Source organism: Pelobates fuscus, chromosome 2 (assembly GCF_036172605.1).
Source record: "Pelobates fuscus isolate aPelFus1 chromosome 2, aPelFus1.pri, whole genome shotgun sequence".
NCBI classification, from domain to species: domain Eukaryota; kingdom Metazoa; phylum Chordata; class Amphibia; order Anura; family Pelobatidae; genus Pelobates; species Pelobates fuscus.
In genome coordinates, this window is record NC_086318.1 from 330,929,305 (window position 1) to 330,954,233 (window position 24,929).

At 41.4% G+C, this 24,929-nt stretch overlaps 1 protein-coding gene across 2 annotated transcripts in view; it reads right to left on the reverse strand.

Annotated features, from left to right (window-relative positions):
- Positions 1-1,907: 1,907 nt before the first annotated feature.
- The window catches only part of SRSF12 (serine and arginine rich splicing factor 12), a 32,615-nt gene continuing 9,593 nt past the window's right edge, over positions 1,908-24,929 (reverse strand). For both annotated transcript variants that reach the window (XM_063443562.1, XM_063443563.1), the window contains exons 3-5: positions 21,329-21,442; positions 13,280-13,421; positions 1,908-2,720 (exon numbers count right to left, since the gene is read on the reverse strand). In XM_063443562.1, the coding sequence (XP_063299632.1) occupies positions 2,378-2,720; positions 13,280-13,421; positions 21,329-21,442 (599 nt within the window). In that variant the 3' untranslated portion in view covers positions 1,908-2,377. The remainder of the gene's footprint in view (positions 2,721-13,279; positions 13,422-21,328; positions 21,443-24,929) is intronic.

Here is a 24,929-nt window from a genome sequence, read left to right on the forward strand (position 1 = left end):
GTCACATTCCAACGTGACGTCGACGTGCTCCACCTTCATAGGCTTTCATGAAGTAACAGGAGGATCCGCTTTGGCACAGGGTGCGGACGGCGCTATTTGGGGTATACCAGAGGTCGGACTCCAGAGTCGTATACTGGCAGCGGCAATGTGAGTAGAGTCTGCTTGTTGGCTAGAGGGGGTTGGACTGGGATTTAGTAGAGGTGGGTGCTGTGGTTTAGAAGAGGGGGATGCTGTTTTTTTTTTTATATACTGTACTTTTCAAAATAAACCTACCGTATAAGACAAGTTTTTCAGCACATTTTTTGTGCTGAAAAACCCCCACTCGCTTCTACTCGAGTGAGTGTCTGTATTATGGCAACTTACATTGCCATAATACAGACAAGGGGTTGTTGGGGGCTGGCAGAGAGCGTTTACTTACCTTTCCTGCAGCTCCTGTCAGCTCCCTTCTCTCACCTCCTGTCCGGTCAGCTCCCTCTGCAAGTCTCGCGGGGTCAGAGCTCCGCGCGGCACTGACCTCGCGGCTCTCGCGAGACTTGCAGAGGGAGCTGACCGGACCGGAGGTGAGAGAAGGGAGCTGACAGGAGCTGCAGGAAAGGTAAGTAAACGCTCTCTGCCAGCCCCCCTCCCCTGACCTGCCAATGCCACTGGACCACCAGGAAATGAGAGACCCCCTCCCTGGCCAGCTAACAAGCAGGGAGGGGGGACAAAAAATATATAAATACAAATTTAAATATTAAAATAATAATAATAAAATAATATTAAAAAAATAATAATGCTATGGACAAAAAATTAAATAAAAATGCCCACCCCCCACCAAGGCTCTGCATCACACACACACACACACACTGCACTCATACACACACACACACACACACACACACTGCATTCATTATATACACACATTGTAAATAAATATTCAATTAATATAATTTTTTGGGGATCTAATTTTATTTAGAAATTTACCAGTAGCTGCTGCATTTCCCACCCTAGTCTTATACTCGAGTCAATAAGTTTTCCCAGTTTTTTGGGGGTAAAATTAGGGGTCTCAACTTATACTCTAGTATATACGGTACGTTTTTATGAACATGTAAAAACATTTTTTTTTAGTTTTTGCCCCACATAAACTTAAACCTTGTTTATTTAGCCCTTGCGCTAGACTGAGTTTGACATGCATGATGTACAGTATATGGAGGGTTCTTACGCCCGAAAGAATGTCTCGCAATGTATGAGCAGCCTGAATCCCACAGCTTGACAAAATGTGAAGGCATAGAGAATGTAATTTTTATTTATTTTTCTTCTTAAAGTTGTCAACTTCAGGCTTTGTCATGAGATAGAGTAAGCCTTTGACAGTACTGGAATTTCTATGAATTAGTCTGCTGTCAGAGGAATTTGTTAGCAGATCCTTTTTGAATAGACAGAATATAAACTTTAGAACAATTGCTTTGAAGGAGGGGGAGAGGGAAGTAGTGAGTGTTTTAAATGCATATATTTGCTGCCCATTTATACACTCATGAGAGTGATGTGATTTTTGGTTTTTTTGTGTGCAAGTTTATTATAGTAATATACAGGAGGGAAAACAAAAAGTTTGTTATTAAATGTTATGCATAAGTTTCCTCTGTCTTGAAATTAAACACTTTCAGCTTTATTTAAAGTTTATTAAAATGGTTAAGACAAAATATGTAACTATGTTGAACACTGTTTTCCAAAACCAATACTAGGATATATAAATAGCAATAATAATAATAGGATATAAAGTCTAAAGCACACTTTAGACATTATACTGCTGCATCTAAAACATACAGAACTATGTAGTGATTTGCTAAACACAGCAAACTAAAGTAATACAAATTACTTCATGCATTTAATCTTCCTTTGGAGAAAAAAAAAAGACGAAAAAAAAAGGGGGGTCGGGGGAGGGACGACACCCTGCCCAATTTATGACAGAATTTTGATTTAAAAATATTTACAGACATTTTTATTTGGGCATCAAATTGCTTTTTAATAGGATATAAGCGCCATATCCTCTTTGACTGTACAAAACAAAATTCTGACTTTAATGTTCAATAGCTTAAACGCAGTATCAAAAGATTATACATTTTCCTCAGAGGGAATTGAAAAATAAATTAAAAAAAAACAACCTAATCTAGAGGCCTAAGGAATACTGATTGGTGATTTCACAAATTAGCACAACTGTGGTAAAGTATTACCCCCTTTAAAACCTTCAAAATATTTGACTTGACATTCTATTCATTGTATTCAGATTTTGTTTTAGGAAATCTAGCATATATGAATAACCGGACAAATTAAATATATGCAAATATTGTTTCAATTCTATGCGTTGCCCTACAAATTGTGTTTTAAATGTGGATACTAGAGATTAGTCTTCATCGGAGCCAGAATGTCGACTGTTTTTGCCTCTACACCGTGATCTAGATCTCGAGCGTGAACGAGAATGCCGAAATATCTCCTTTTGAGACACAGAGTTGGAGGGTCGGTGGCGGGGAGATTTTGAATGTGATCTTGTAGAACTAGATCGCCGCCGTCCATATCGAGACTTTGAACCAGAGCTGGAATGCTTTGGTGGTGAACCGGATGGTGACTTCTCAAGTGACCTGGAGCGACCCCTAGAGAAGGAATGTCTCTGTGGGGTTCTTGACCCTCTCAGTGGAGATTTTGATCGTGACTTGGAATGACTGTAGGAATGTCTTCGGTGTCGTGACCTGTAATAAAAAAAAAATTTCAAAAAATTTACAAATATAAGCTATCCGATAGGATATATATTATCAGCACAGGTAGGCAAATATTGTAGAACCAAGAAAATTAAGAGAAAACATACAGCTTTATGAGCTATAAATGGTTGTATTAAAGGCTTAAAAAAAAATAAAAAAAATCTACTTAAAATACATCCCAGGCTGGGAAAGTAAGATGTAAAGAAAAAAAATAAATAAATAGTAAGAGATGAAGAAATTAAATTCTGCAGACAAAAGTACATACGGGTATGTTTTAATCAATTTAAAGGATTACTCCAACTTTTTTTTTTATTCTATATGTTTAAGGCCGTAAGGCCTGTATTTGTGGGAGGAGTTAAGCGTTCCATATAAACGCTACTCCCCCCCCTTCCTACCTGCCGTACGCACGCTGTTCACCTCGCCTTCGTGACAGCCGAACTTCCGGGTTCACTGGTCCTCCTCGATGACCCCGCACTTCCGGTTTCCGGCCACACGTCCCGCCGGTTCAGAGTTCCCCCCTCCGTTCGGGGAAACTCTGCCGAAACGCTTCCAGCTGAAGTCCAGGTACCGGCGGGTATAGCCACGTTCGGGCTACTCCCGCCGTTCGCATTTTCAAAATTACCATACTTGCCAACGTACTATATCATTGCGTTTAAAGTGATAAAGTGATCATTATTGTGTAATTCTTAATAAATCAGTTTATCACCAGCTACCTTTAATAATTACTTAAATCCCAATGGTGGTAGGTGAAATTTACTTTGTCAACCATAATTATTACTTTATTTAGGTTTGCATTTTATTAATAATCAATTGTATAAATCTGACAGGCTGTTAGAGGAATGTATAATTGTGAAATACCCTTACATGACACTGAAGCTCCATCTATACACTCAATAAACAAACTGTTTACAAACCCATCAGGATTTTAGGAGAGTGTGGGCTCAGGATGCTCACAGAGCACCTTTCATGCAAATTCAATTTGGGGGTTACTGCCTAAACAGTGACTTTATCAGACTTAAAAAATTCAGGCTAAAATAGTCAATCTCTGGCTACAGCTGAGATTTCTATCAGATCGGCAATATCTGTAACAAGATCTAACCAGGTCATTTGTTACCATTAGACGGTCACTATTATCGCCTATTTCTATCAGGTGCAATTTTGTTTCGTCCACACTTCAAACAACTGCCTCGACAAGGCCACGTTGTTACACGATGGGGTATCGAACCGACAATCACAATTACTATTAGTTTCATTTTGTCATCTGCTTGCAGTAGACAATTACTGGTTCGCTATTGCCGCCTGTTTCTATCTGGTATAAATGTGTTTTCGTTCACATTTCCTACAATTGTTACACAATTGTCCTTTGTTAAACGATTATCACCTGTTTCTATCAGGTTTGGTTTCGTTGTGTTTCCAAACAACTGCCTCTACTAGGCCACGTTGTTACATGTTTGGGGTACGGGGGCTTGATTCCTGCCTTGCCTCGTCAGGCCACGGCTCCACTCCACAACTCTTCATTCGTACTCACTACCCGTAACAATCGTTTTGTTACTCACTACCTTGCTAATTTCACCCTCCTCTCTCCGTCGGCTGCTACGGCGTTTTCTTGGCACAACGCCTTCATTCATCTCCTTTCAGGTTTATATAGTAACCATCACGAGAATCTTCAGCACCCTCAGGGTCTATCGATACTGCACTATCAGCTATATCTCCATAGTACTTCGCTATACTGCACATTATTTTCCTTCCCTCGACTTCAGTTCCTTCTTCTTTCTTCCTCCTTTCTCTCCCTTCTTTTCCTCTGTCTCTATCTGGGAATATCCGAGGTACCTATCATTTACTACAACTTGGGTTTCCAAGCACGTTACGTTACCCCCTTATCAAGCCCCCGTCTAGGGTCAGAGAACTGGCTATCTAGGGTTAGGAGCTGGCCTTAGCTGTACAACGTAGCTGGTCCCGCGAGGCCAACTCCCCAATCTCAACACGGAGATTTTCGCCCCTCGGCCCACATCATAGTTAGTGCCTCACATTCACCCACCTATCGGGTTTATAGTTAGGGCCTCACCTGACATGGCCACACGTTTTTGGATCTTTACTGTCACCGAGAGGCCACCACCCCGCCACCACGCTAGTGGCTCGAGCCCCACGCCCAAATCATAGGTAGAGCCTCTCACCAGCCGCTTGGCTACTAGCAGGGCCTCACTTGTCACGGGGTAGTGAGCTTTTCGCTTCGGCACTAGTTAGCCAGCCAGTTCTATTTTGCTTAACCGTATTGTTGTTGTTTGAGTTCATTGTTGTGGTCATGTTCTTTTTCAGGATGTCCTACGAACGCAACGTCAGACGAGGGATTGCAGCATTTTCGTGTCTATTAGGGCCGACTATCCATGAGTCGCTCAGTCTCGTACCTCACCCAACTCACATCTCTCAGGCATAATCCGCATTTTGGCATCCCCTTCCGGTCACTCGGCTGTTGGGGCTCAACACAAGTTTTCATCTAGTACATTATTCGCTTGCTCTAAGATACATATAACAGAATCGTGACATTCTTCCAAGAATCAGTGGAGCATGACTTCCACTGGCATTCTGATCACCCTGTAGTCTTTTCTACATTTTTGCCACCTTTTATTCAAACCTTCATACGTACATGATCGCACTATTCCGAACTGACGTACACGTTTCTGACAAGCCTTTCAAACCATACCCCATTTTTACACAAGATATCAAAGATAATTGGTTTATCGCTCCAACAGTAACGTACGTACACAGGTGGGAATACCGGGCAGTATCAGACTCCCAAAAACAGCATTCGCGCCACACAACCAGGTCTTAAATCTATGTGCCTGCAACCATACAAGGGTTCGTGAACCCTACAACTCCACGATCACAACTAATCAGACAGGTAAGTCATGTCTCCCCAAAGAAATTTAAGAAGGTACAAACACTACTCCGCGTCACGTCAACGTTCGAACCAGACAATCGAGACACTTAACCTACTAATCATTCCCTAACTACTTCTAAATACGATTCTACATTCACACTCCTGTCATTAGAGTAAGTAGGACCACTGGCTCCTATATTTCACATCCATTCTACAAGCACGACATCCAGTACGCCGGAACAACAATTAGAGGCACTAGGAATCGGCTATATTATACAGGAACATTCCCAACGCATGAGTAGTAAGACAACGGATTTTATATAGTGCTATAAGTGTGTTTTTTCTGGCATTTCCTTTTGCCCTCTTTTTCAGGCCTACCCTCTACGTCGGTTCCGGCACACCACACCGACTTAATTCCAATCACAAGGTATTTCACTATACGATATTAACCGACCACAAATATATATATATATATATATATATATATATATACATACACACACATATACACACACATACATATATACACACACATCATTCTGCAGGCTGAAAAAAGTCGGTAAATATGTTTTGGATCCCCCCCTTCTCCTTTCACTAGGAATGCTGGAAAAGTGCATTGGGAAATATCTTCATCTTGCAACATCCTGACCGATGGATAAGTCGGAAGTCTGATCAATCCTAACCCTTAACCAATGGGAACAGTCCACATATCAATAACCACCCATGTGACCTTAACTCTCCCTCTTGCTTTGCTGCTGCCTCAGCTAAGCATTACCCAGTTTTAGCTCTCTCTACTTTCAGGGGAGCTTCTGTTTGAATTTACTGTATTTATGTATATTTATTTATGTATATTTATTTTATACTGGTTTGTCTATGTGTTTTGCTTTAAATGGTGATCATGTGTGTTTAACATTTTCTTCCCGTTGTTTCCCGCCCTACCCAGCGGCAAACCCCTCCCTCACCTCTTCGGGTAGTTTATTACCCGCTCACCTCCCTGCAACCCGGTCCCCCTTCCCTGGGACACCCCGCTGGGGCTGTTTGCCCCGGCGCGGGTATTCTACATACGAGTACCGCTCGTGCATACGCAGTTGCGGCTGCATAGCGCGGCGGCCATTACCATTGCCTGCGCTGACAGGAATTTTGCCGCGCATTTCCCTGCGCCCCGAGGGGCAGGCGCGACCAGATTGGTTGCAGGTTGTGACTTGCAGCTTACCAGTGTTCCCTTGCGGCCATTCCGGAGGGAACACTCGGTAAGCTGACAGCCATTTTGCTTGAGGACGATACCACCATTCTAGACCCGCAAGGTAAACCCCTATTTAACCCGGACGACCTACAACACCCTAGGTCTACCGAATGGTTCCCGGCTGACCATGTGGCCCAATACATAGCGGCCAGGATTAGAAAACCCCTGGATAAAACCACCAGGAATAAACTTAGGGCAGAATGCCCACGCCCGGCTGTCCCCCACCGGAGGTAGACCCAAAAATTGCCCAGTTCCTCAGAAAAGCTTTCTGGAAAGCCAAGAAAGGGCTAGATTACTCCCTGCGCCACTGCCACGACAAGGTGCTTGACTTCTTGGGCCCTAGCGCAAACATTTTCGACATGGTCAAAGCTGCACTCTCCGATGGCACACCAGTGGACCTCTTGGCGATCCGTGAGTGGGCCCAGCGCTCTATTTGCCTCATCGGTAACTCTAACGCTGCGTTAAGTACAGAGAGGCGTAAATCGATCCTCATACAGATCAACCCAAAACTGGTCAATATGGCCATATCTGAGCCTGGGCCACAGGCAAAAGGCCTCCTTTTCGGAGACAATTTCGTAAAGGAGTTGGGCACATATGTGAGCACATTTACAGCTCTGGACAAGGCGCAAACAAATTTAAAGTGTTCTCTCCTAAGGTTTTTTTGGGGGGCTGGCAGACACCGGGGCAGCCGTCCATCACGGGGCTCCAACTGGGGCTACCGAGGCCCCACTACATCGAGGTTCCCACAGACTGAGACCAGAAACCCCTCACCCTTCTTTCCAGTCAGGGGCAGATCATGGCAACCCAGAGGACACAGGGGCGCCACGTACGTCTGACGGCCTTATGGTAAGTGCTCTTCCTTTTCCCTCTTCATGTACATCATAGGTGGGGGGCAGACTATCCCAATTTATCAGGGCATGGCACAGGCTCACATCCGATGCCTGTATTCTCAACACAGCTTTAGGGTACCACATAGAGTTTGTGCAAACCCCAATTCAATCCGCAGTGCCACGGCGGATGGTGTTTACCCCACAGGACAGGGAACTCGTGTAGAGGGAAATAAGAGCATTAATGGAGAAAGGCGCAATCTACCAAGTCGCACCTCACTCCCCTGGTTTCCTGAGCAACCTTTTCCTGGTTCCCAAAAAGGGCGGGGGAGTAAGGCCGGTGATCAACCTACGCCCACTCAATGCATATATGCGATATCACCACTTCAAAATGGAAGGGATTCATTGCCTTCAAGACCTTCTCAGGCTGGGGGATTGGTGGTCAAACTAGACCTACAAGACGCCTATCTCACCATCCCCATCGTGAAGGAGTGTCATCACCTTCTCCAATTTCAATGGAACACAAGGACGTGGAGGTTTCAGTGTCTGCCATTTGGCCTATCAGCAGCACCATGGTGCTTTACAAAACTGTTGAAACCAGTGGTGGCACTTATGTGCAGCAGGGGGGTTCGCATGATCATATATTTGGACGATATGTTGATCATGGCACAAGATGCCCTCTTACTTCAACAACACCTATCTTGGGCGATATCTCTCCTACACAACCTGGGATTCCTAATCAACTGGGAGAAGTCGGTGCTAACCCCCTCCCAGTCCATAGAATTCTTAGGATTCAATATAGAGGCAGTCCAAGGGACCCTAAGGTTACCGCTCACAAAGATCAAAACCATCAAGAAGGAGATTCGCAGAACGTTGGCTCGCCCAACGCTCACCTTGAGACAACTGGCCAGGATAATTGGACTCCTCTCGGCCCCCATACAAGCGATCTTCCCGGGACCTCTGCATTACAGGGCCCTACAGAGACTAAAAGCCGCTCAGCTACACTCGGGTCACTCCTACTCAGACTCTGTTCCACTCGATCATACAGCCAAGGAAGAACTCAGTTGGTGGCTGCACCACATGGAAGCGTGAAACGGCAGAGCAATCTTCGGCACCGCCCCAGATTGCATAATAGAATCCGATGCCAGCACACAAGGTTGGGGAGCGCGTTGTGGTCCTACCTCCACAGGCGGAAGATGGTCCCAATCAGAAAGGGAACTACACATCAACAGCCTGGAACTCATTGCGGGATCATTCGCTCTGAAAGGCCTCTTAGGTCCCACGACACATTGCTCCATCATCTTGAGGATGGACAACATATCGGCGGTACGCTACATCAACTGCCTCGGCGGCACCAGATCCAAAATATTGGCAGATTTAGCAACAGAATTCTGGCAATTTTGCTTGGAGCGCAACATATCAGTATGAGCCGAATACATCCCGGGGCTCTCGAATACCGTAGCGTATTGGAGCTCCAGACACCTGCGGGATGCCAGCGACTCGCGAGGCGTTCCTACGGCTACAAACGCTTTGGGGCCCGACGTACATAGACCTGTTTGCGTCTCGATTGAATACGCAACTCCCAGAGTTCTTCAGCTGGAGACCAGATCCGGAGGCTTTAGCTATGGACGCATTTCTACAACAATGGCCACTACTGTACAACCATAGCAAGACTACTGTATGCATTCCTCCCTTTCGCTCTGCTGGCCCGGACCTTGGTACACCTCAACCGTTCGTGGACATCCCTGGTTCTCATAACGCCATTCTGGACAGCGCAGCCTTAGTTCCCTTTTACTCATGGAGATGTCTATAGAGTTTTGGTCGATCCAGGGGTGAACCGGGATCACCCCCGCCGGTCCAGAGAGGGGGGGGGGGGGGGGGTCGTGTGGGGTCATGTGTTGCTGTTTGTTGTGATTTAGAGGTGCCATTTTAGCCGTTTTTACAAGGGTTTGTGTGGAGCTTCAGTTAGGCACCTCTTCCCTCCATGACAGTCAGGCCCCGCCCCCTCAATGTATTTGATTTAAGTATTTTAAAGCGATACCTACATTTTTATTGCATTATAGAATACAGTTCCATATACTGTATTTCTATCTCATAAAGTACTACAAAGTACAACATCTGGTATATACTCCACTTTCTCTGTCTAACAGATTTAAAAAGACATATACACCATATAATTGTGATACCATATACCATCTATTTCACTATGCTATAGAAAACAGTTCCTTGTACTGTCTTTCTATACCGTTTATGTGGGTTATATCTTTTTGCACAAAGTATAGCATTTGGCGTGTATTAAATTGACTCGGTCTCTAGCAGATTTAAAGACATACACCCCATATATATAAGTGCTGCAATTTATCCTGGATTACTTGATTTATCTTCATCTGAATATATAAATAGCCTTTCCTAGTGAACCAGCTCCTGGATCCATTGCACTTGACTCAAGGTGTTAATTAAACTACTTTATCTTTTTAGACAGATTTTTGGTGAAATTTCTGCCTGTATCCAGTTTTGAGCTATTCACTGTAAGTCAGACTCCCTCATTCCTGTGTGTTGCAGTAGGCATACCAGATAAACTTAGTTGTACTAAATCAACGATCTCATCAGTCTCATACCCAGCATTCCCTCACAATGCAAACCTATGTCCAGTGGCCTGTCTCAAAGAATACGAGAAACGTACACAGGCATTTCAAAACCCTAGGCATCATGAATTGTTTCTGGCCATTAACACGCCACACCAGTCAGTATCTACGGTAACAATAGCCCGATGGGTGAGATGGATAATGACCTCTGCGAATATAGATACCTCCATATATGGAGGCACACTCATCTAGAGTAGCCATGGTGTCTAAGGCTTTTACTTTGGGATACAGACTAGAAGACCTTTTGAGGACGGCAGACTGGTCCCGCGAATCCACCTTCAAGGAATTTTATTTTCATCCTACAGACCATGTATCAGAGACGGTTATTGCACAGCTTTAAACTAACATAATATGCCTCCGTGTCCTTTAATAAAATTACCAGATTTAACTAATTACATGATTTTATAAAGGACACGGAGGCGAATATTAGCCCACCCGGTAAGCATCTAATTTATTACCAATTTAAAAAAAAAGAATTTAATTCCCACCCTGGTAAGTCTTAGAATTGAGAGTCATCGTTGGGTTTTGTCTAGATTCAATTCGGTTATGTAGGACGTAAATATATTGCATACAGTAGCAACTACAGCACGTAATTTAGTCTGTAGACAGTAACATGTATAGTACGAATTATTCAGTATCACCTTGACAAATAGTCGCTAGACCACATTTTACCATTTCCTTTCTCTATCCCATTTCAGCTTGATGGGCACTAGTCGACGTCTTGGATGACCAGTTATCCTCACAGTTTCAGATAAGTTCACCAGATCCGTTCATATGGAGGAGTTCGACACAACGACGACCGGATATGTTGTTCCAGTTTTGTTCTACTCAAGTTTAATAGTTGATTAAGCTTCGGCATGACCAAAGAAAGAGGGAGAGTTAAGGTCACATGGGTGGTTATTGATATGTGGACTGTTCCCATTGGTTAAGGGTTAGGATGCTTTGTTAACCCTTTGAGTACTTGTTTCTAGTTATTTTCTATGAATGTGTTATACCTTCTCTTTGCTGCTGAGGTATAATGAAGGAGATAAGCATAATATTCGCCTCCATGTCCTTTATAAAATCATGACTTTACGTCATGTAATTAGTAAAATCTGGTAATTGTCAGCCAACTTAAAAAGGCCAAAAATCCAGTTCGACCTTGAAATGTAGAAGATTTTGTTACCACTATATATAAATATCTTATTTCTCTTGAACATAATGTGCATTCATTGAACCAACTCACAAAAATCAGGAAATAAGATGAAGCTGGTATTATATGGAGACTCTTAGTGCTGAATGCTCAGATATATGCATTTCTTAATGGAGGATTGGCAAACTATTCAGATGATGCGCTAAATTATATTTTAACACACTCTCCAGTGTGGAAAAACTGTATGAATTCATGAATTGTATGCAATGCTAGATGTTTACTACAGAATTATGGGTTAACGTGCATTTTAAGGCATTGGTATGAGCAAAAATAAAGCTTACGTCACAATAGCCATGTATGTAAATGATTTAGTGGATTTAGTTGTCGTTCTCCAGCCTCTGATATTTGAGCAAGGCATACTCCATTAGTCTTTACCAACTGTTTTGCAACATCCTTCTGTAAGACAGAGTTCTTTGTTTTCAAACACTACTGGACCCTTCTTATGGAATAAAGTTATTTTTTCAATGCATAGAAAAAAATATTGCAAAACTCCTTAAGTTCATTCTGAAAACTGGATTATTAAATATACTGCTTAAATATAAAAAAAAAAAAAAAAATATATATATATATATATATATATATATATATATATATACTTAAGCAGTATATTTAATAATACACACACACACACTGCCCAGCAGCACCCCATTTATGCATGTTCAGGTGAGTGCAGCCCCCTGGTTACACACACACACACACACGTGTTCAGGTGAGTGCACTGATCTTCAGAAAGATATTTACGACCCTCTGCAAGAATGTTGTCTATTTTCTATCAAACCTGTGTCTTATCTGCACTCATGATGCTTTACAGCCTGTATCACAACTCAACTTTGAATTCTATGTGTCGTCTTGCTCAGAAATGCTTCAGACTTGAGAAAGGGAGATTCTCCTGAAAGCTCGTCATTAAAAAATTATTTTAGTCCAATAAAAAAGGTATTACAAGATACAATTGTTATCTGTTTTTACACACACACACACACACACACAAATAAATAAAACAAGGGGCTGCACTCACCTGAACATATATGTATGTATTTATTTTATCACATGCTGATAGCCTATAGTACACTAACTTTTGTATAAGAACTGCCAAACTCAGGCCTCCAAGACTAGAAACAAACCAGGTTTTCAGAAAAAATATTTGGTACATTAGTAGATCCACTCAGTTAAAAAGGGCACTCTAAACACCATAACAACTACAGATCAGTGGTGCCAGTAGCCTATGACCGCAATCCTATTATTTGTTGCAAAACTGTTTTGGAGCAGTTTGGCAAAAATAATGACTCCAGCATAACTACAGGGGCAGGAACACAAACATTTATTCCTGACCCTATAGTGCTAAACCCACCATTTAGATGGCTTGCCCCCCATAAGTCCCCTATAAAAGTACACTAACTTTTGTAACTAGGTTTCCCATGATGCCCAGAAGGAACCAAGCAAAGAATATTCATCAAAGCTCTATTATATTCTTGCACATACTGTATTTCACACTCATTTGCACCATGGCTGTTTTTAGGATGCTAACCCATTAACCCAACATGATTAATTATTAAACTATTTTATAGCCTTACATACAAAGTAGCCAGAAACCATTTTTGAAAACATTGAGATCATACAAAAATGTTCTCATGTCTCACAAAAGGTACACTCTGCAGAAGACTCTGGCACCTGCAACTCCTGCAAAAAGATCTTTTTAAAGGGCAATCCACTGACAAGGCACAGAAAACAAACAAACAGAAAAAAATTAAAAATAAACCACACTTACGCTTTCAAACTGCCTGACCTTCTCCTACCATGATCCCAAGAGGTACTTCGGCTGCGTGTTCTTCTCCTGCTGTGGCTCCTGGACCTCCGACGATCAACTGGCGAGCAGGCACGCCGTTCCTTGGTTTTCATTTGCCCAGGAGCTACAATACAAGATGATCACAATACAGGCGTTAATAATTTACTTCTGTTACAGCTCTCTATTTACTATAGGAGGTTTACATTTTGCAATGTCATTAACCCCTTAACACCGTTACGGCATTCTACCCCTGAAGGTCCGCAGTACTTACCTCCGCCGCGATCCTCTTCGGGAGGACTGCCTGACAGCCCTCCCACGGCAAATCAGGCCCCCTATAGCTGGCTGTGGATCTGTCAGCAGGGAGACTGTCTAGGCTGTCAGTCCCCCTACTGGTGGGAAGTATAAAAAAAAAATAAATTATAATAATATTATTATTATTATTATTAATATTATTAATATATATACACACATATATACACACACACACACACTATATATATATGTAACGTCATACGCAACATATATTAATGTTAATATAAGTACATATATTAGTATTAAAATACACTTAGAATTAAGTTACATCTATAAAAGATATATTATATAGATATATATGTATAATTACAAAGAAAATTCTAATAAATTATATATACATATGTAATTTTATTCATTCATTAACAAAATACACTTAGAATGAAACATATATATATAAAAAACATGGGGGATGGTTGCACTCACCTGAACATGCTTAAAGGGGGTGCTGCTGGGGGCCATATTATACAATAAACAATACACAAGATCCAGCGCACTCTCCTATATAGGAGAGTGCGCTGGATCTTGTGTATTGTTTAATATAAATATATATATACCGTATATACTCGAGTATAAGCCGACCCGAATATAAGCCGAGGCCCCTAATTTTACCCCAAAAAACTGGGAAAACTTATTGACTCGAGTATAAGACTAGGGTGGAAAATGCAGCAGCTACTGGTAAATTTCTAAATAAAATTAGATCCTAAAAAATTATATTAATTTAATATTTATTTACAGTGTGTGTATATAATGAATGCAGTGTGTGTGTGTATGAATGCAATGTGTATATGAATGCTGTGTGTGTATGAATGCAGTGTGTATATAATGAATGGAGTGCAGTGTGTGTATGTGTGTATGTATGAATGCAGTGTGTATGCAGTGTGTGTATATAATGAATGCAGTGCAGTGTGTGTATGAGTGCAGTGTGTGTATGTATGAATGCAGTGTGTATGCAGTGTGTGTATGAATGCAGTGCAGTGTGTGTGAGTGCAGTGTGTGTGTGTGTGAGTGCAGAGCATTGGTGGGGGTGGGCATTTTATTATTATTATTTAATTATTATTGTAATATATATTTTTTTTAATGTTGTTATTATTTTTTTTATTATTATTATTATTATTTTTTATTATTATTTTTAAAAAAAAAAAATTCGTCCCCCCTCCCTGCTTGTTAGCTGGCCAGGGAGGGGGGCTCTCACTCCCTGGTGGTCCAGTGGATGGGCTGTAGGAGGGGGGCTGTCAGGAAGCTGTAACTTCCCTTCACCGCAGCTCCTGTCAGCTCCCTTCTCTCTCCTCCGTCCGTGCAGCTCCCAGGTCAGCTTCCTCTGCAACTCTCGCGGCCGCGCGGAGCGTTGCCACGGGCTCTGACCCCGCGGCTCTCGAGAATGCTTTCCTATGGACTGGCTGAATTGCGCGCGTGGCTCTTACCGCGCATGCGCATTCAGCCGATGACGACCGAAGGAGGAGGTGAGACCCCAGTGCCGAGGGAGCCCGGCGCTGGCGAAAGGTGAGTGTTTAACCCCCTTCCTCCCCCTTCAGCCCGGCGGGTTTGTTTTCCTGGCACTATAGTGGTCCTTTAATATTAAAGAGGTGAATTACGGTTGAACAGACATATAGCGCAAATTCCAGTTTTTGTTTAGATCAGAACGTGTACTATTGACTCCGTCCTGAAGTGGTTTAACCCCTTAAGGACACATGACGTGTGTGACACGTCATGATTCCCTTTTATTCCAGAAGTTTGGTCCTTAAGGGGTTAAAGAAAAAGAAAAAATAATTCCACTGAGCATTTTTTTTTTATAGTGCTGACAATATGGCAGAAAATGAATACAAGTGTGATTTACTTTTTATGTACTATTCACACCCCCCAAATTCTGATGACGTTTTAGGTAACATGGAACTAAATAGTACTCATTGGTTTGATAGGATATGATAGGATAAGTGGTGTGTTACACAATTTTATAACAGGACAGGAGGCTTCATATTTTGCATAATCTTTCTTTACTAAAACTCCAGCAGCACAGGTTTAACAATAAAGTTTAGTGAAAAAAACATTGCCATAGGGTATAAAAGGCCCTTCCTCTTGCATCATTTCCTCTTTCTTTGCTGCTCCAGTCAGACAGGTCAGAGTATTTTATTCTCTGCTATTGAATTTACATTTACTCTGTCAGAGTGTCCTTTCTCTGCTCATACTTACTATGGAATTTACATTTACACTGTCAGAGCTTCTTTTCTCTGCTCATACATACTACTGAATTTACATTTACACTGTCAGAGCTTCCTTTCTCTGCTCATACATACTACTGAATTTACATTTACACTGTCAGAGCTTCCATTCTCTGCTCATTCTTACTATGGAATTTACATTTACTCTGTCAGAGCTTCCTTTCTCTGCTTATTCTTACTATGGAATTTACATTTACTGTCAGAATCTTGTATTCTCTGCCCATTCTTACTATGGTTTTACATTCACACTGGGTTTGATGGATTGTCTCTATATTTGATTATCACTATTTATTTTCTTAAACTTTTCCCTTTCTCCCCCTATATCCCCACCTGTACTACCTTTGCTTCCCTCTCACTTTCTCCCTGTCATTCATTTTGCGATCGCTGCAAATTACCACGATCGCGCTTATCAAACCAGGGACTGGGGCATTGGTTAGGGTCAGCGGGAGGGGGGAGTGTGGGAATCCGCGTTACCGGCATTAAGATTTGCACGCGAACGGCGGCCATTTTGGGTATCGCAGACCGCGAGATCCAGGGCGGCCAGCCACCTTCCCAGACCGTGATTCACACGGTCTGGAATGCTCTCATTTCTCCTACAGGAGAAATGAAGTAGATAAAATCGGAATCACCTATTCGGGTAACCAGTGAATGTGTTCACAATCTTATATCTTGTGATCTATTAATTTCTGTGTATTTTTCGTATCCACGCCGGCGGGCCGCAACTGCTAGCCGCGCTGTCATTTTAGCGCGAACAGCGGCCATCTTAGATCTCGCACCTGCGAGACCCACGACTGCCATTTGCGCCCCTAGCGGTTATGACTCACACGTTGAATATGTATAGTTAAGTATTTCCATTAAACAATAATTTACTGTGGAACATTGCTGATAACAAACTGCACTGTACATTAACCACTACATTGCTGCAGAGTGTCTATACAGAGGTGACCCCTCTCAGTTGGGGGTGAACCCCACTCACGCTCCTGCCAATACCATAACAGGAGTGACCCCCTATGCTGGGTGACCCCCAAGCGGAGCCATACAGCACTCGGTGCAGGATTTATTCAGGGGTGACCCCCTTTCAGATGGGGTGACCCCCCACTGGCTCAAAGAGACACAGTGCACGCAGGTTCAACATCCTGCCATACACTAACAAGATGACTCTATGCAGTGAATATCGGACACCCACACTACAACTGGGGTGATCCACGCACCTCCTTACCAAGGAGTGAGGAAATTGCAAATGTACAGGCTCCACAATTCATATATTGTTGGGTGAACCCCAAACCAAACAGGCCCTCCACCCTTGACGGGTGCGGCCCACTTATACGACCGCTCATCCCGGTCGCACAGAGGGTGACCCCCTCTTCAGGCCACTCAACCCCTCGCGACCTGAGGGTCTCGGGTCAGATAACACTGGGTGACCCCCAGTCATTAGTGGAAGCCGACTGTACTACTACTCACGTACTTCCGTACCTGACATTCTCCTGTCTTTCACAGAGGGGAATACTCCACTACTTCATGTTGAGTGACTCACCACAATCACCACCATCTGACTTCCAGTCAATGATAAATTCGGCGGTGGCTGCCTCAGTGGAGAAGGCTATTGCCACTGGTGCAGATCCCGAAAACAGATACCGACACCGCAACGGCCACTGAAACGGAAGACACTGACTTCCTTAGAGAAGTCCCCAGAATAAAACTATCCAAACGTTATTTTCTGTGCACTTTATTATTGGGGCGACCCCCCTTACTACTGGGGTGACCCCCACACTCAAAGATGTGCATTCACCAATGGATTACTGTGCACTTTTTTATTGGGGTGATCCCTTTATAGGAGGCGACCCCCACGGGCTCAAGTGTCACAGTGCAAGCAGGCTTATCCCCTTCTATACAATTAAGAGTCACAGTACAAGCAGGCTCATCCCCTGCTATATCATTAAGAGTCACAGTGCAAGCAGGCTCATCCCCTGCTACATCATTAAGAGTCACAGTGCAAGCAGGCTCATCCCCTGCTATACAATTAAGAGTCACTGTACAAGCAGGCTCATCCCCTGCTATATCATTAAGAGTCACAGTGCAAGCAGGCTCATCCCCTACTATATCATTAAGAGTCACAGTGCAAGCAGGCTCATCCCCTGCTATATCATTAAGAGTCGCAGTGCACGCAGGCTCACCCCCTGCTATATCATATGTATATATGACTCTATGCATGGTACCCACAATACGACTAGGGTGATCCACATACTCCTCACTGAGGAAGGGGAAACATTTTGCAGTAATCAGGCTCCAACACTCGACTGCGGACTTCTGTGCACTTTATTATTGGGATGAACCCCTTTACTACTGGGGTTATTCCCCCACTCGCAGATGCGCATTCCACATGGAACTATGGCCGGAGGTGCTCTAGGTGTCCTAACACATGTACCTAGTCCATATATATATAGATATATATACTCAACAGACGGAAAGGTCAACAGACGACCTCTCACTCAAGACTTTCAGCCTAGGTTAATTGCAGTGGCAACCTCAATGCAGACAACAATCCCCAATAGGCTGGGTCAGGGTCTTGCAGAGACTGTGAACCATGGTACCCCATCTGCCTATGAATTCATGAGCTACTAGGCCCGGGGCCAAGCCCCCATATACAAAGGACAAGTGCAAGTATTCCATCACGGACCCTCCAAATAATTACATCAAGCCTGGGAACAGAACCTCGATGTGCTGGGAAGTTATCCAAACAACATATTAAGGAAATCTCCGGAGACTCCACGGATTTGACCGCTGCACGGTCAGTCAACACACAGAGATCGATGAAATGGGGGTTGCCAGGCCTTCATCCACGATCCATACAATTGTAGCCACAAAACCAAGGACAAGGAGACTGTGTGTTCAACTCCGGGTCGCACGCCCTCACTCACTTCACCCCAACAACGGAATATTACTGAGAAACAGCTATACTCTTACATTTCTCCGGTTTCAACGCTCTCATGGTGTAACCATGGGCAGCGGTCTACCTTGCTATGAAATAAGGAAGCTACCTTTACTCGAGTAGGGAGGCTAGATTACTCCGGATGGCCGAAGGATAGGACATAGGATTCCTCTATACTCCTGGGCTGAACGACCCAGTAGGGTAACTTAGCTCCATGAACTAATGCTTTATCTGGATACCTGGTCGACCATTGGGGGTCGAAGTCCACATCTTCCAGTACCACCCCTCTACGGGTACTGGAGGACCACAAATCTCACATATGAGGAAACCTACTTATTTCCAAGAAGCGCTGGGCATTCGCTCCAGACGTCACTGATTAACTCGGGGATAATTTTATGCTCACAGTAGTTGGGAGACTACCATTCTGGCACCATCCTACAGCTTCCCCACACCTAGGTGGGTTCAATCATTAGGATTGGACGGACACATACCCGTCCAGGATAGTCACACCAGCGACCCATTTGTCCATTTTGTTTTTTCATCGACGGGACCAAACGAATCAATTCACATGTCTATCATTAAGGTACGACCCATGGTACCCAAGAAACTTTTATAACCGGTCATGGCGCCCTTTGCCACAAGGGAATCCACTACCTCACCTATCTAGACTAGGTGAGGTTACTTACTACACACGTAATCGACAATCAGTCTCTGGGCTGGAAGGCTCGCTGCACATACCCCTACCAGAGAACCATGATCTGGAGAAGAGACGGCCGGCGTCGAGATTACCGACAACCTACAGCTAGCCTGGGACAGATCCGATAGTTGTATTCTCCTACATTTGGACAATATTTCGGCAACCGACTACACAAAACACCTGGACGGAGTCTGGTATCGGACTCTAATAATATCGGAGGACATTTACCATTTCTAAATACGGGTTTGTCCGATGGATTTGGATACTCACTCCAACTAACCCTCGAGGAATCTCACAATCGAGACAGCCTCTCGCTCTCCCTTTGTATACTATACCTTTCACACCAGTTATGGCCACCACCTTACCAAGTGGGCACGTTGACCATTGCTCATATGGTTGCGGTGATCGATTGGTTATCGGTCATTTGGGTCATGGATGCATCTTAGACATTCACGACACATCTTCCTTCGCCGATGTTCATTGGCCGGGTCACGAGAAGAGAATTTCATCGTGTTCTACTTCCTCGGACTCTTCACACATCCTGTGTTGTTCCAAAGCGTTAAAAATGCAAAATATGAAGCCTCCTGTCCTGTTATAAAATTGTAGATTATGCTAGCGCAGTGTACCTATAATCTTAATTTTATTAAGGACAGGTGGCGAGTATTTTCCCACCCTGCTTTTTCCCTCCCTAATTATCATTCCTTGGGTTGTACTTCAATAAAAGATTTGAATTCAGGGGGTGTGGTTATCTCTTTATTACGTGGTTTATTTCATATCACATCTTGAAATTACGACTGCTATCTGTTATGATTTCCTAATACATACATTTTGACTATATTAATGTCTATATCATAGCTACCTATTTCGGTTAAAATATTCTTGTCTCATCTGATAAATTCCTTTTACGTAAAGTACTACGGAATAAACTGGCGTTTTATAAACAGTAATATTGATAATGCTAATAATAATAATAATAATGAGGACAAACAGTTCATTTCCAAATCCCTTTCACGTCTTGTTTCTTTTCAGTTTGATTCTTCTTCATGGATCAATACATGGGATCGTCTTCACACACTAAGACAATCTTCCAGTCGGGATTTGGATCATTTACAGTCTGATTCTTCGTCGTTATCATTATTTATTGTAATAGCAGGATATGTTTATGATTATCTCGCACCAAAGAAAGAGGAAATGATGCAAGAGGAAGGGCCTTTTATACCCTATGGCAATGTTTTTTTCACTAAACTTTATTGTTAAACCTGTGCTGCTGGAGTTTTAGTAAAGAAAGATTATGCAAAATACTCGCCTCCTGTCCTTAATAAAATTAAAATTATAGGTACACTGCGCTAGCATAATCTACAATTTGAATATAATGCTTCAGCCAGCCCTCAACAATTTTGCACTATAAAGATAGTCTTTTAATTGCATTGAGAAATTGGACTTGCCTTGTCTTCTGCAATATTATTAACTTCTACAATTGATTACTAAACATGACATTTTAAAATAAAATAAGAAAATTGTAAAGCACTCTCCAAAACAAATGTAGTGTCATTTGATTTAGTGCATAGCAGGAAGCGCACAATCGCAAATATTTTGGATCAGATAGAAGCTTTTTTTTTTTTTTTTTTTTTTTTTTAAACATGACATTTGCAAATGTTACTACAGTTCCATAGAGATCACAAACCTCCCTGCAAGCTTCAATACCTGGGTCTTGTCCCAACACTATGGACTAATGCTAAATAAAGGAAATATACCCGCTTAGAATAGGCTGACTGATAATGTGTATTTATGAGTTCTCATATGAGCCAGGGTAGCTTTCTCTGGTAAATAAGTGTGATCATAAAACTTGTTTACATTTGTAATTCCAAAGTACTTACTTTTCCGATCACCTTGAGCGAACTGGATCTCAATTTGACGGCCACAAACCCATTTTCTGTTAAGATTATAAAGGGCATCTTCAGCATCGCGAACGTCTTCAAACCTGACTTTCCGTTAAGGAGTTTTTTAATTATGCTATACAAGGTGTATATGAACCAGATGTTTAAAACATATGTAGGTTCATATTAATATCTTCTTTGTGTAAAATTAGAGGAGCCAATTTAAAGCAGCAATATCAGCTACAAATTTTTGTATGCAGTCCTTACTATATAAAATCAATAAGCATACACACTTTACTCATACATCATCATTTTGTGGGTAACCTATAGACATGGCCAAGGGATAAATAAGTTAGTTACCCTGCAATTTGGTTCAGCCCTTTGATACTACTACAACTATAATAAACATTAATATTAGAAAATGTTTTTGGTAAACTGGTAATAAGCTATTTATTCCAAAAAAGAAATTTGCTCGTATGTTATCAAAAATAAAACGAGTAATACAGGATGTACACGAAGGGGTGCAACATATCATTAGAAAAATGTGTATCACATTTTTACTAAACAAAATTATCAATATAACAGGAATTGGAAATAAAAAAAGGCAACAAACTATTAGCTATTAAACAAAAGCAGACAACACACGCTTATGTTGTACCCAGTCAAAGTATATCATACAAAGACATGCAAATACATTAAACATAAAAATAAGTGAATATATCACTTTGCATAGAAAAATTTAATATTTGTGCAGAACTAACATGATGGAAGCAATTAGGATACTTTTTTTTAGCATATCACTTAAGGAGCTTGATTGTATGTTTTATTCTGTGTAGTCTATTTGAACAATGAGACTTCTTATATCACTCTAGAATCGGTACTGTCACTCCTTTGAAAATTACAACACTGAACATGACATTTAAAATAACCTAAAACATGTGGTAACTTTTTTCACATGGGATTCTCTATTTTCTTTTACATTTATATTAAAAGTTTAGCAAAGGAATCACAATCCATTTAAGTCCAGGTTAAAAGGGACACAGAATGTAATAAAGAGAACAGACACATATTTGTTTGTCCTCTTGCAAGAACAATGTTTAATGGCAGAAAAGGGCAACATTTTAATGATGGTAAACGAGGAGAGAGGTAGATTGCGCCAAAACAACTATATACTTATAGATTATAAAATTTTTGAAACGTAATAAATGAATAATGAATAATTTTAAATTCACAAAAGATAGATCTTGTTGAATGGTGAGTCATTGAATGGTGAGTCATTGAACAAGGGGCCGTCTGCTGGCTCAAAATGTATTTGCTTAAAGCAATATAGTCTCTTGTTGTAGCATATTAGTAGATAGGCTCAAACAGGATCTATATTGGAACCTCGATATATCTTGTGGGATTTTCCACCATGCGCATCATATATAAAATACAAAAGAAAAAATGGGACCCAATAGTGCAATTCGGTTAAAATTATCTTGGTGTATGTATAAAAGCAGATAAAATACCCTCACAAACAAGGAGCTTCCAATTCAGCTTTTGGTAAAGGCTTAGAGTGGTATGATCCCCGCTCACGGATATAGCTATAAAGGGGTATTCCTCCGTATTTTTCAACGGCTATATAAAAATAAGAGAAATAGTGCTCTCTGTTTGGAATGTGAAATACACTCAGTAAATAAAAAAATAAAAAAAAAGTACATTTAGGGCAGCATATATATGCTCACTGGTAACAGCTTGGGTGCTACAATCCCCACCTGGGATATGTGAGTAAAAATTATGCAGTAGGTATTCTTAATTGAGGTAGGATGATAAAGGTTAAAACCAATATACCATAGAATAAAATAAAATAAAATAAAATAAAAATAATATTTTAATTTCTAATTAAATTTAATTTTACTATTCAATTTATTATTTTATTTTTTTAGGTCCTGCTTTGGATTTTATTTTATTCTCTGGTATATTGGTTTTAACCTCTATCATCCTACCTCAATTAAGAATACCTACTGCCACTACTGCATCATATTTACTCACACATCCCAGGTGGAGATTGTACCACCCAAGCTGTTACCAATGAGCATATATATGCTCCCCTAAATGAGTAAATTTTATTTTTACTTATTGAGTGTATTTCACATTTCAAACAGAGAGCACTATTTGTCTTATTTTTATATATCCGTTGAAAAATACGGAGGAATATCCCTTTCAAGCAATATCAGTGAGCGGGGATCATACCACTCTAAGCCATTACTAAGAGCTGAATTGGAAGCTCCTTGTTTGTAAGTGTATTTTAACCCGCTTTTATACATACACCAAGATTATTTCAACCGAATTATTTCAACCGAATTACACTATTGGGTCTATTTTCTTTTGTATTCATATATGATGCGCATGGTTTAAAAAACCCACAAAACATATCGAGGTTCCAATATAGATCCTGTTTGAGCCTATCTACAATACCCTTTAAGCAAATACATCTTGAGCCAGCAGACGGCCCCCTTGTTCAACGATTCACCTTTCAATAAGAACTATTTTTTGTGAATTTAAAATTATTCATTTATTAAAGTATCAAAAATTGTATAATCTATAAGTATTATAAGTATTTAGTAGTTTTGGTGCAATTTGCCTCTCTCCTCGTTTACCTTCTATACGCTGTTGGATTGTTAGGGTATCCTTCTAGCAGGTTTGCTGCCACCTTTTGCGTTAGTGCTGTATCTAAATCCTTTTTTTTTTTGCTTTCTTCAACATTCTAATGATGAATGACCAGCTAGCCAAGATGGAGGCAATCAATCCATTGAAAAATTAGTGGATATGTACATTTCATTTCATTTTTCAGACGTCACAAAAACAGTAAATGCTAAATATAAGGAATAAGTAAACAAAATATTGAAAATCCTTGGAGGTGACAGTTCCCATTAAATAACATTCTTAAAGGGACACTCAAAGCATCTGAAATACATAATGCCAAGTTACATGCAGGGTCATTTAAAACTATGAACTGTGGTTGTGAGCCAGGGAACAGAAGCCATTTGTCACCCATGGCTCTGAATTATTATCACGCAATTGGGAAGCTATGTACAGCTACATTGCACATGCAAATAAGCCCCATTTACTTTGATGAGAGTATATTTATAATAAAAAAATAAAAAAATAAAAAAGTTAATGCACATACATAATGTACAATCATGGCTGTTCCCAGCAGCCATTGTTCATGATGCGTGAATTTCTACTCAGTATCCTGGAGTCGTGCAAAAAATTTCAAATACCTATTTTGCACTCTTGCTCATTTGAATAGTACAACAGTGGCAAGGACAATTGGACGATGAAGTGCCATGAGCTAAAGACAGACCCCAAAGATGGCAGAGCTTTCATCAACTAGGCACATGAGGTTCAACAGTCTTTGCAAAGCAAGCAAAGATCCCAGAAGAGAGACATTTTAAAATCAACTAAAAGTATCTGTTTAATCAAGGTTGTCCTAAAAAAGGTGTCTAAAGCAATATCTATTTCAACTTTAGCTTTCAATAAAACCCTGATAGAATCATGAAATTAAAGGACCACTATAGTGCCAGGAAAACAAACTAATTTTCCTGGCACCATAGGGTCT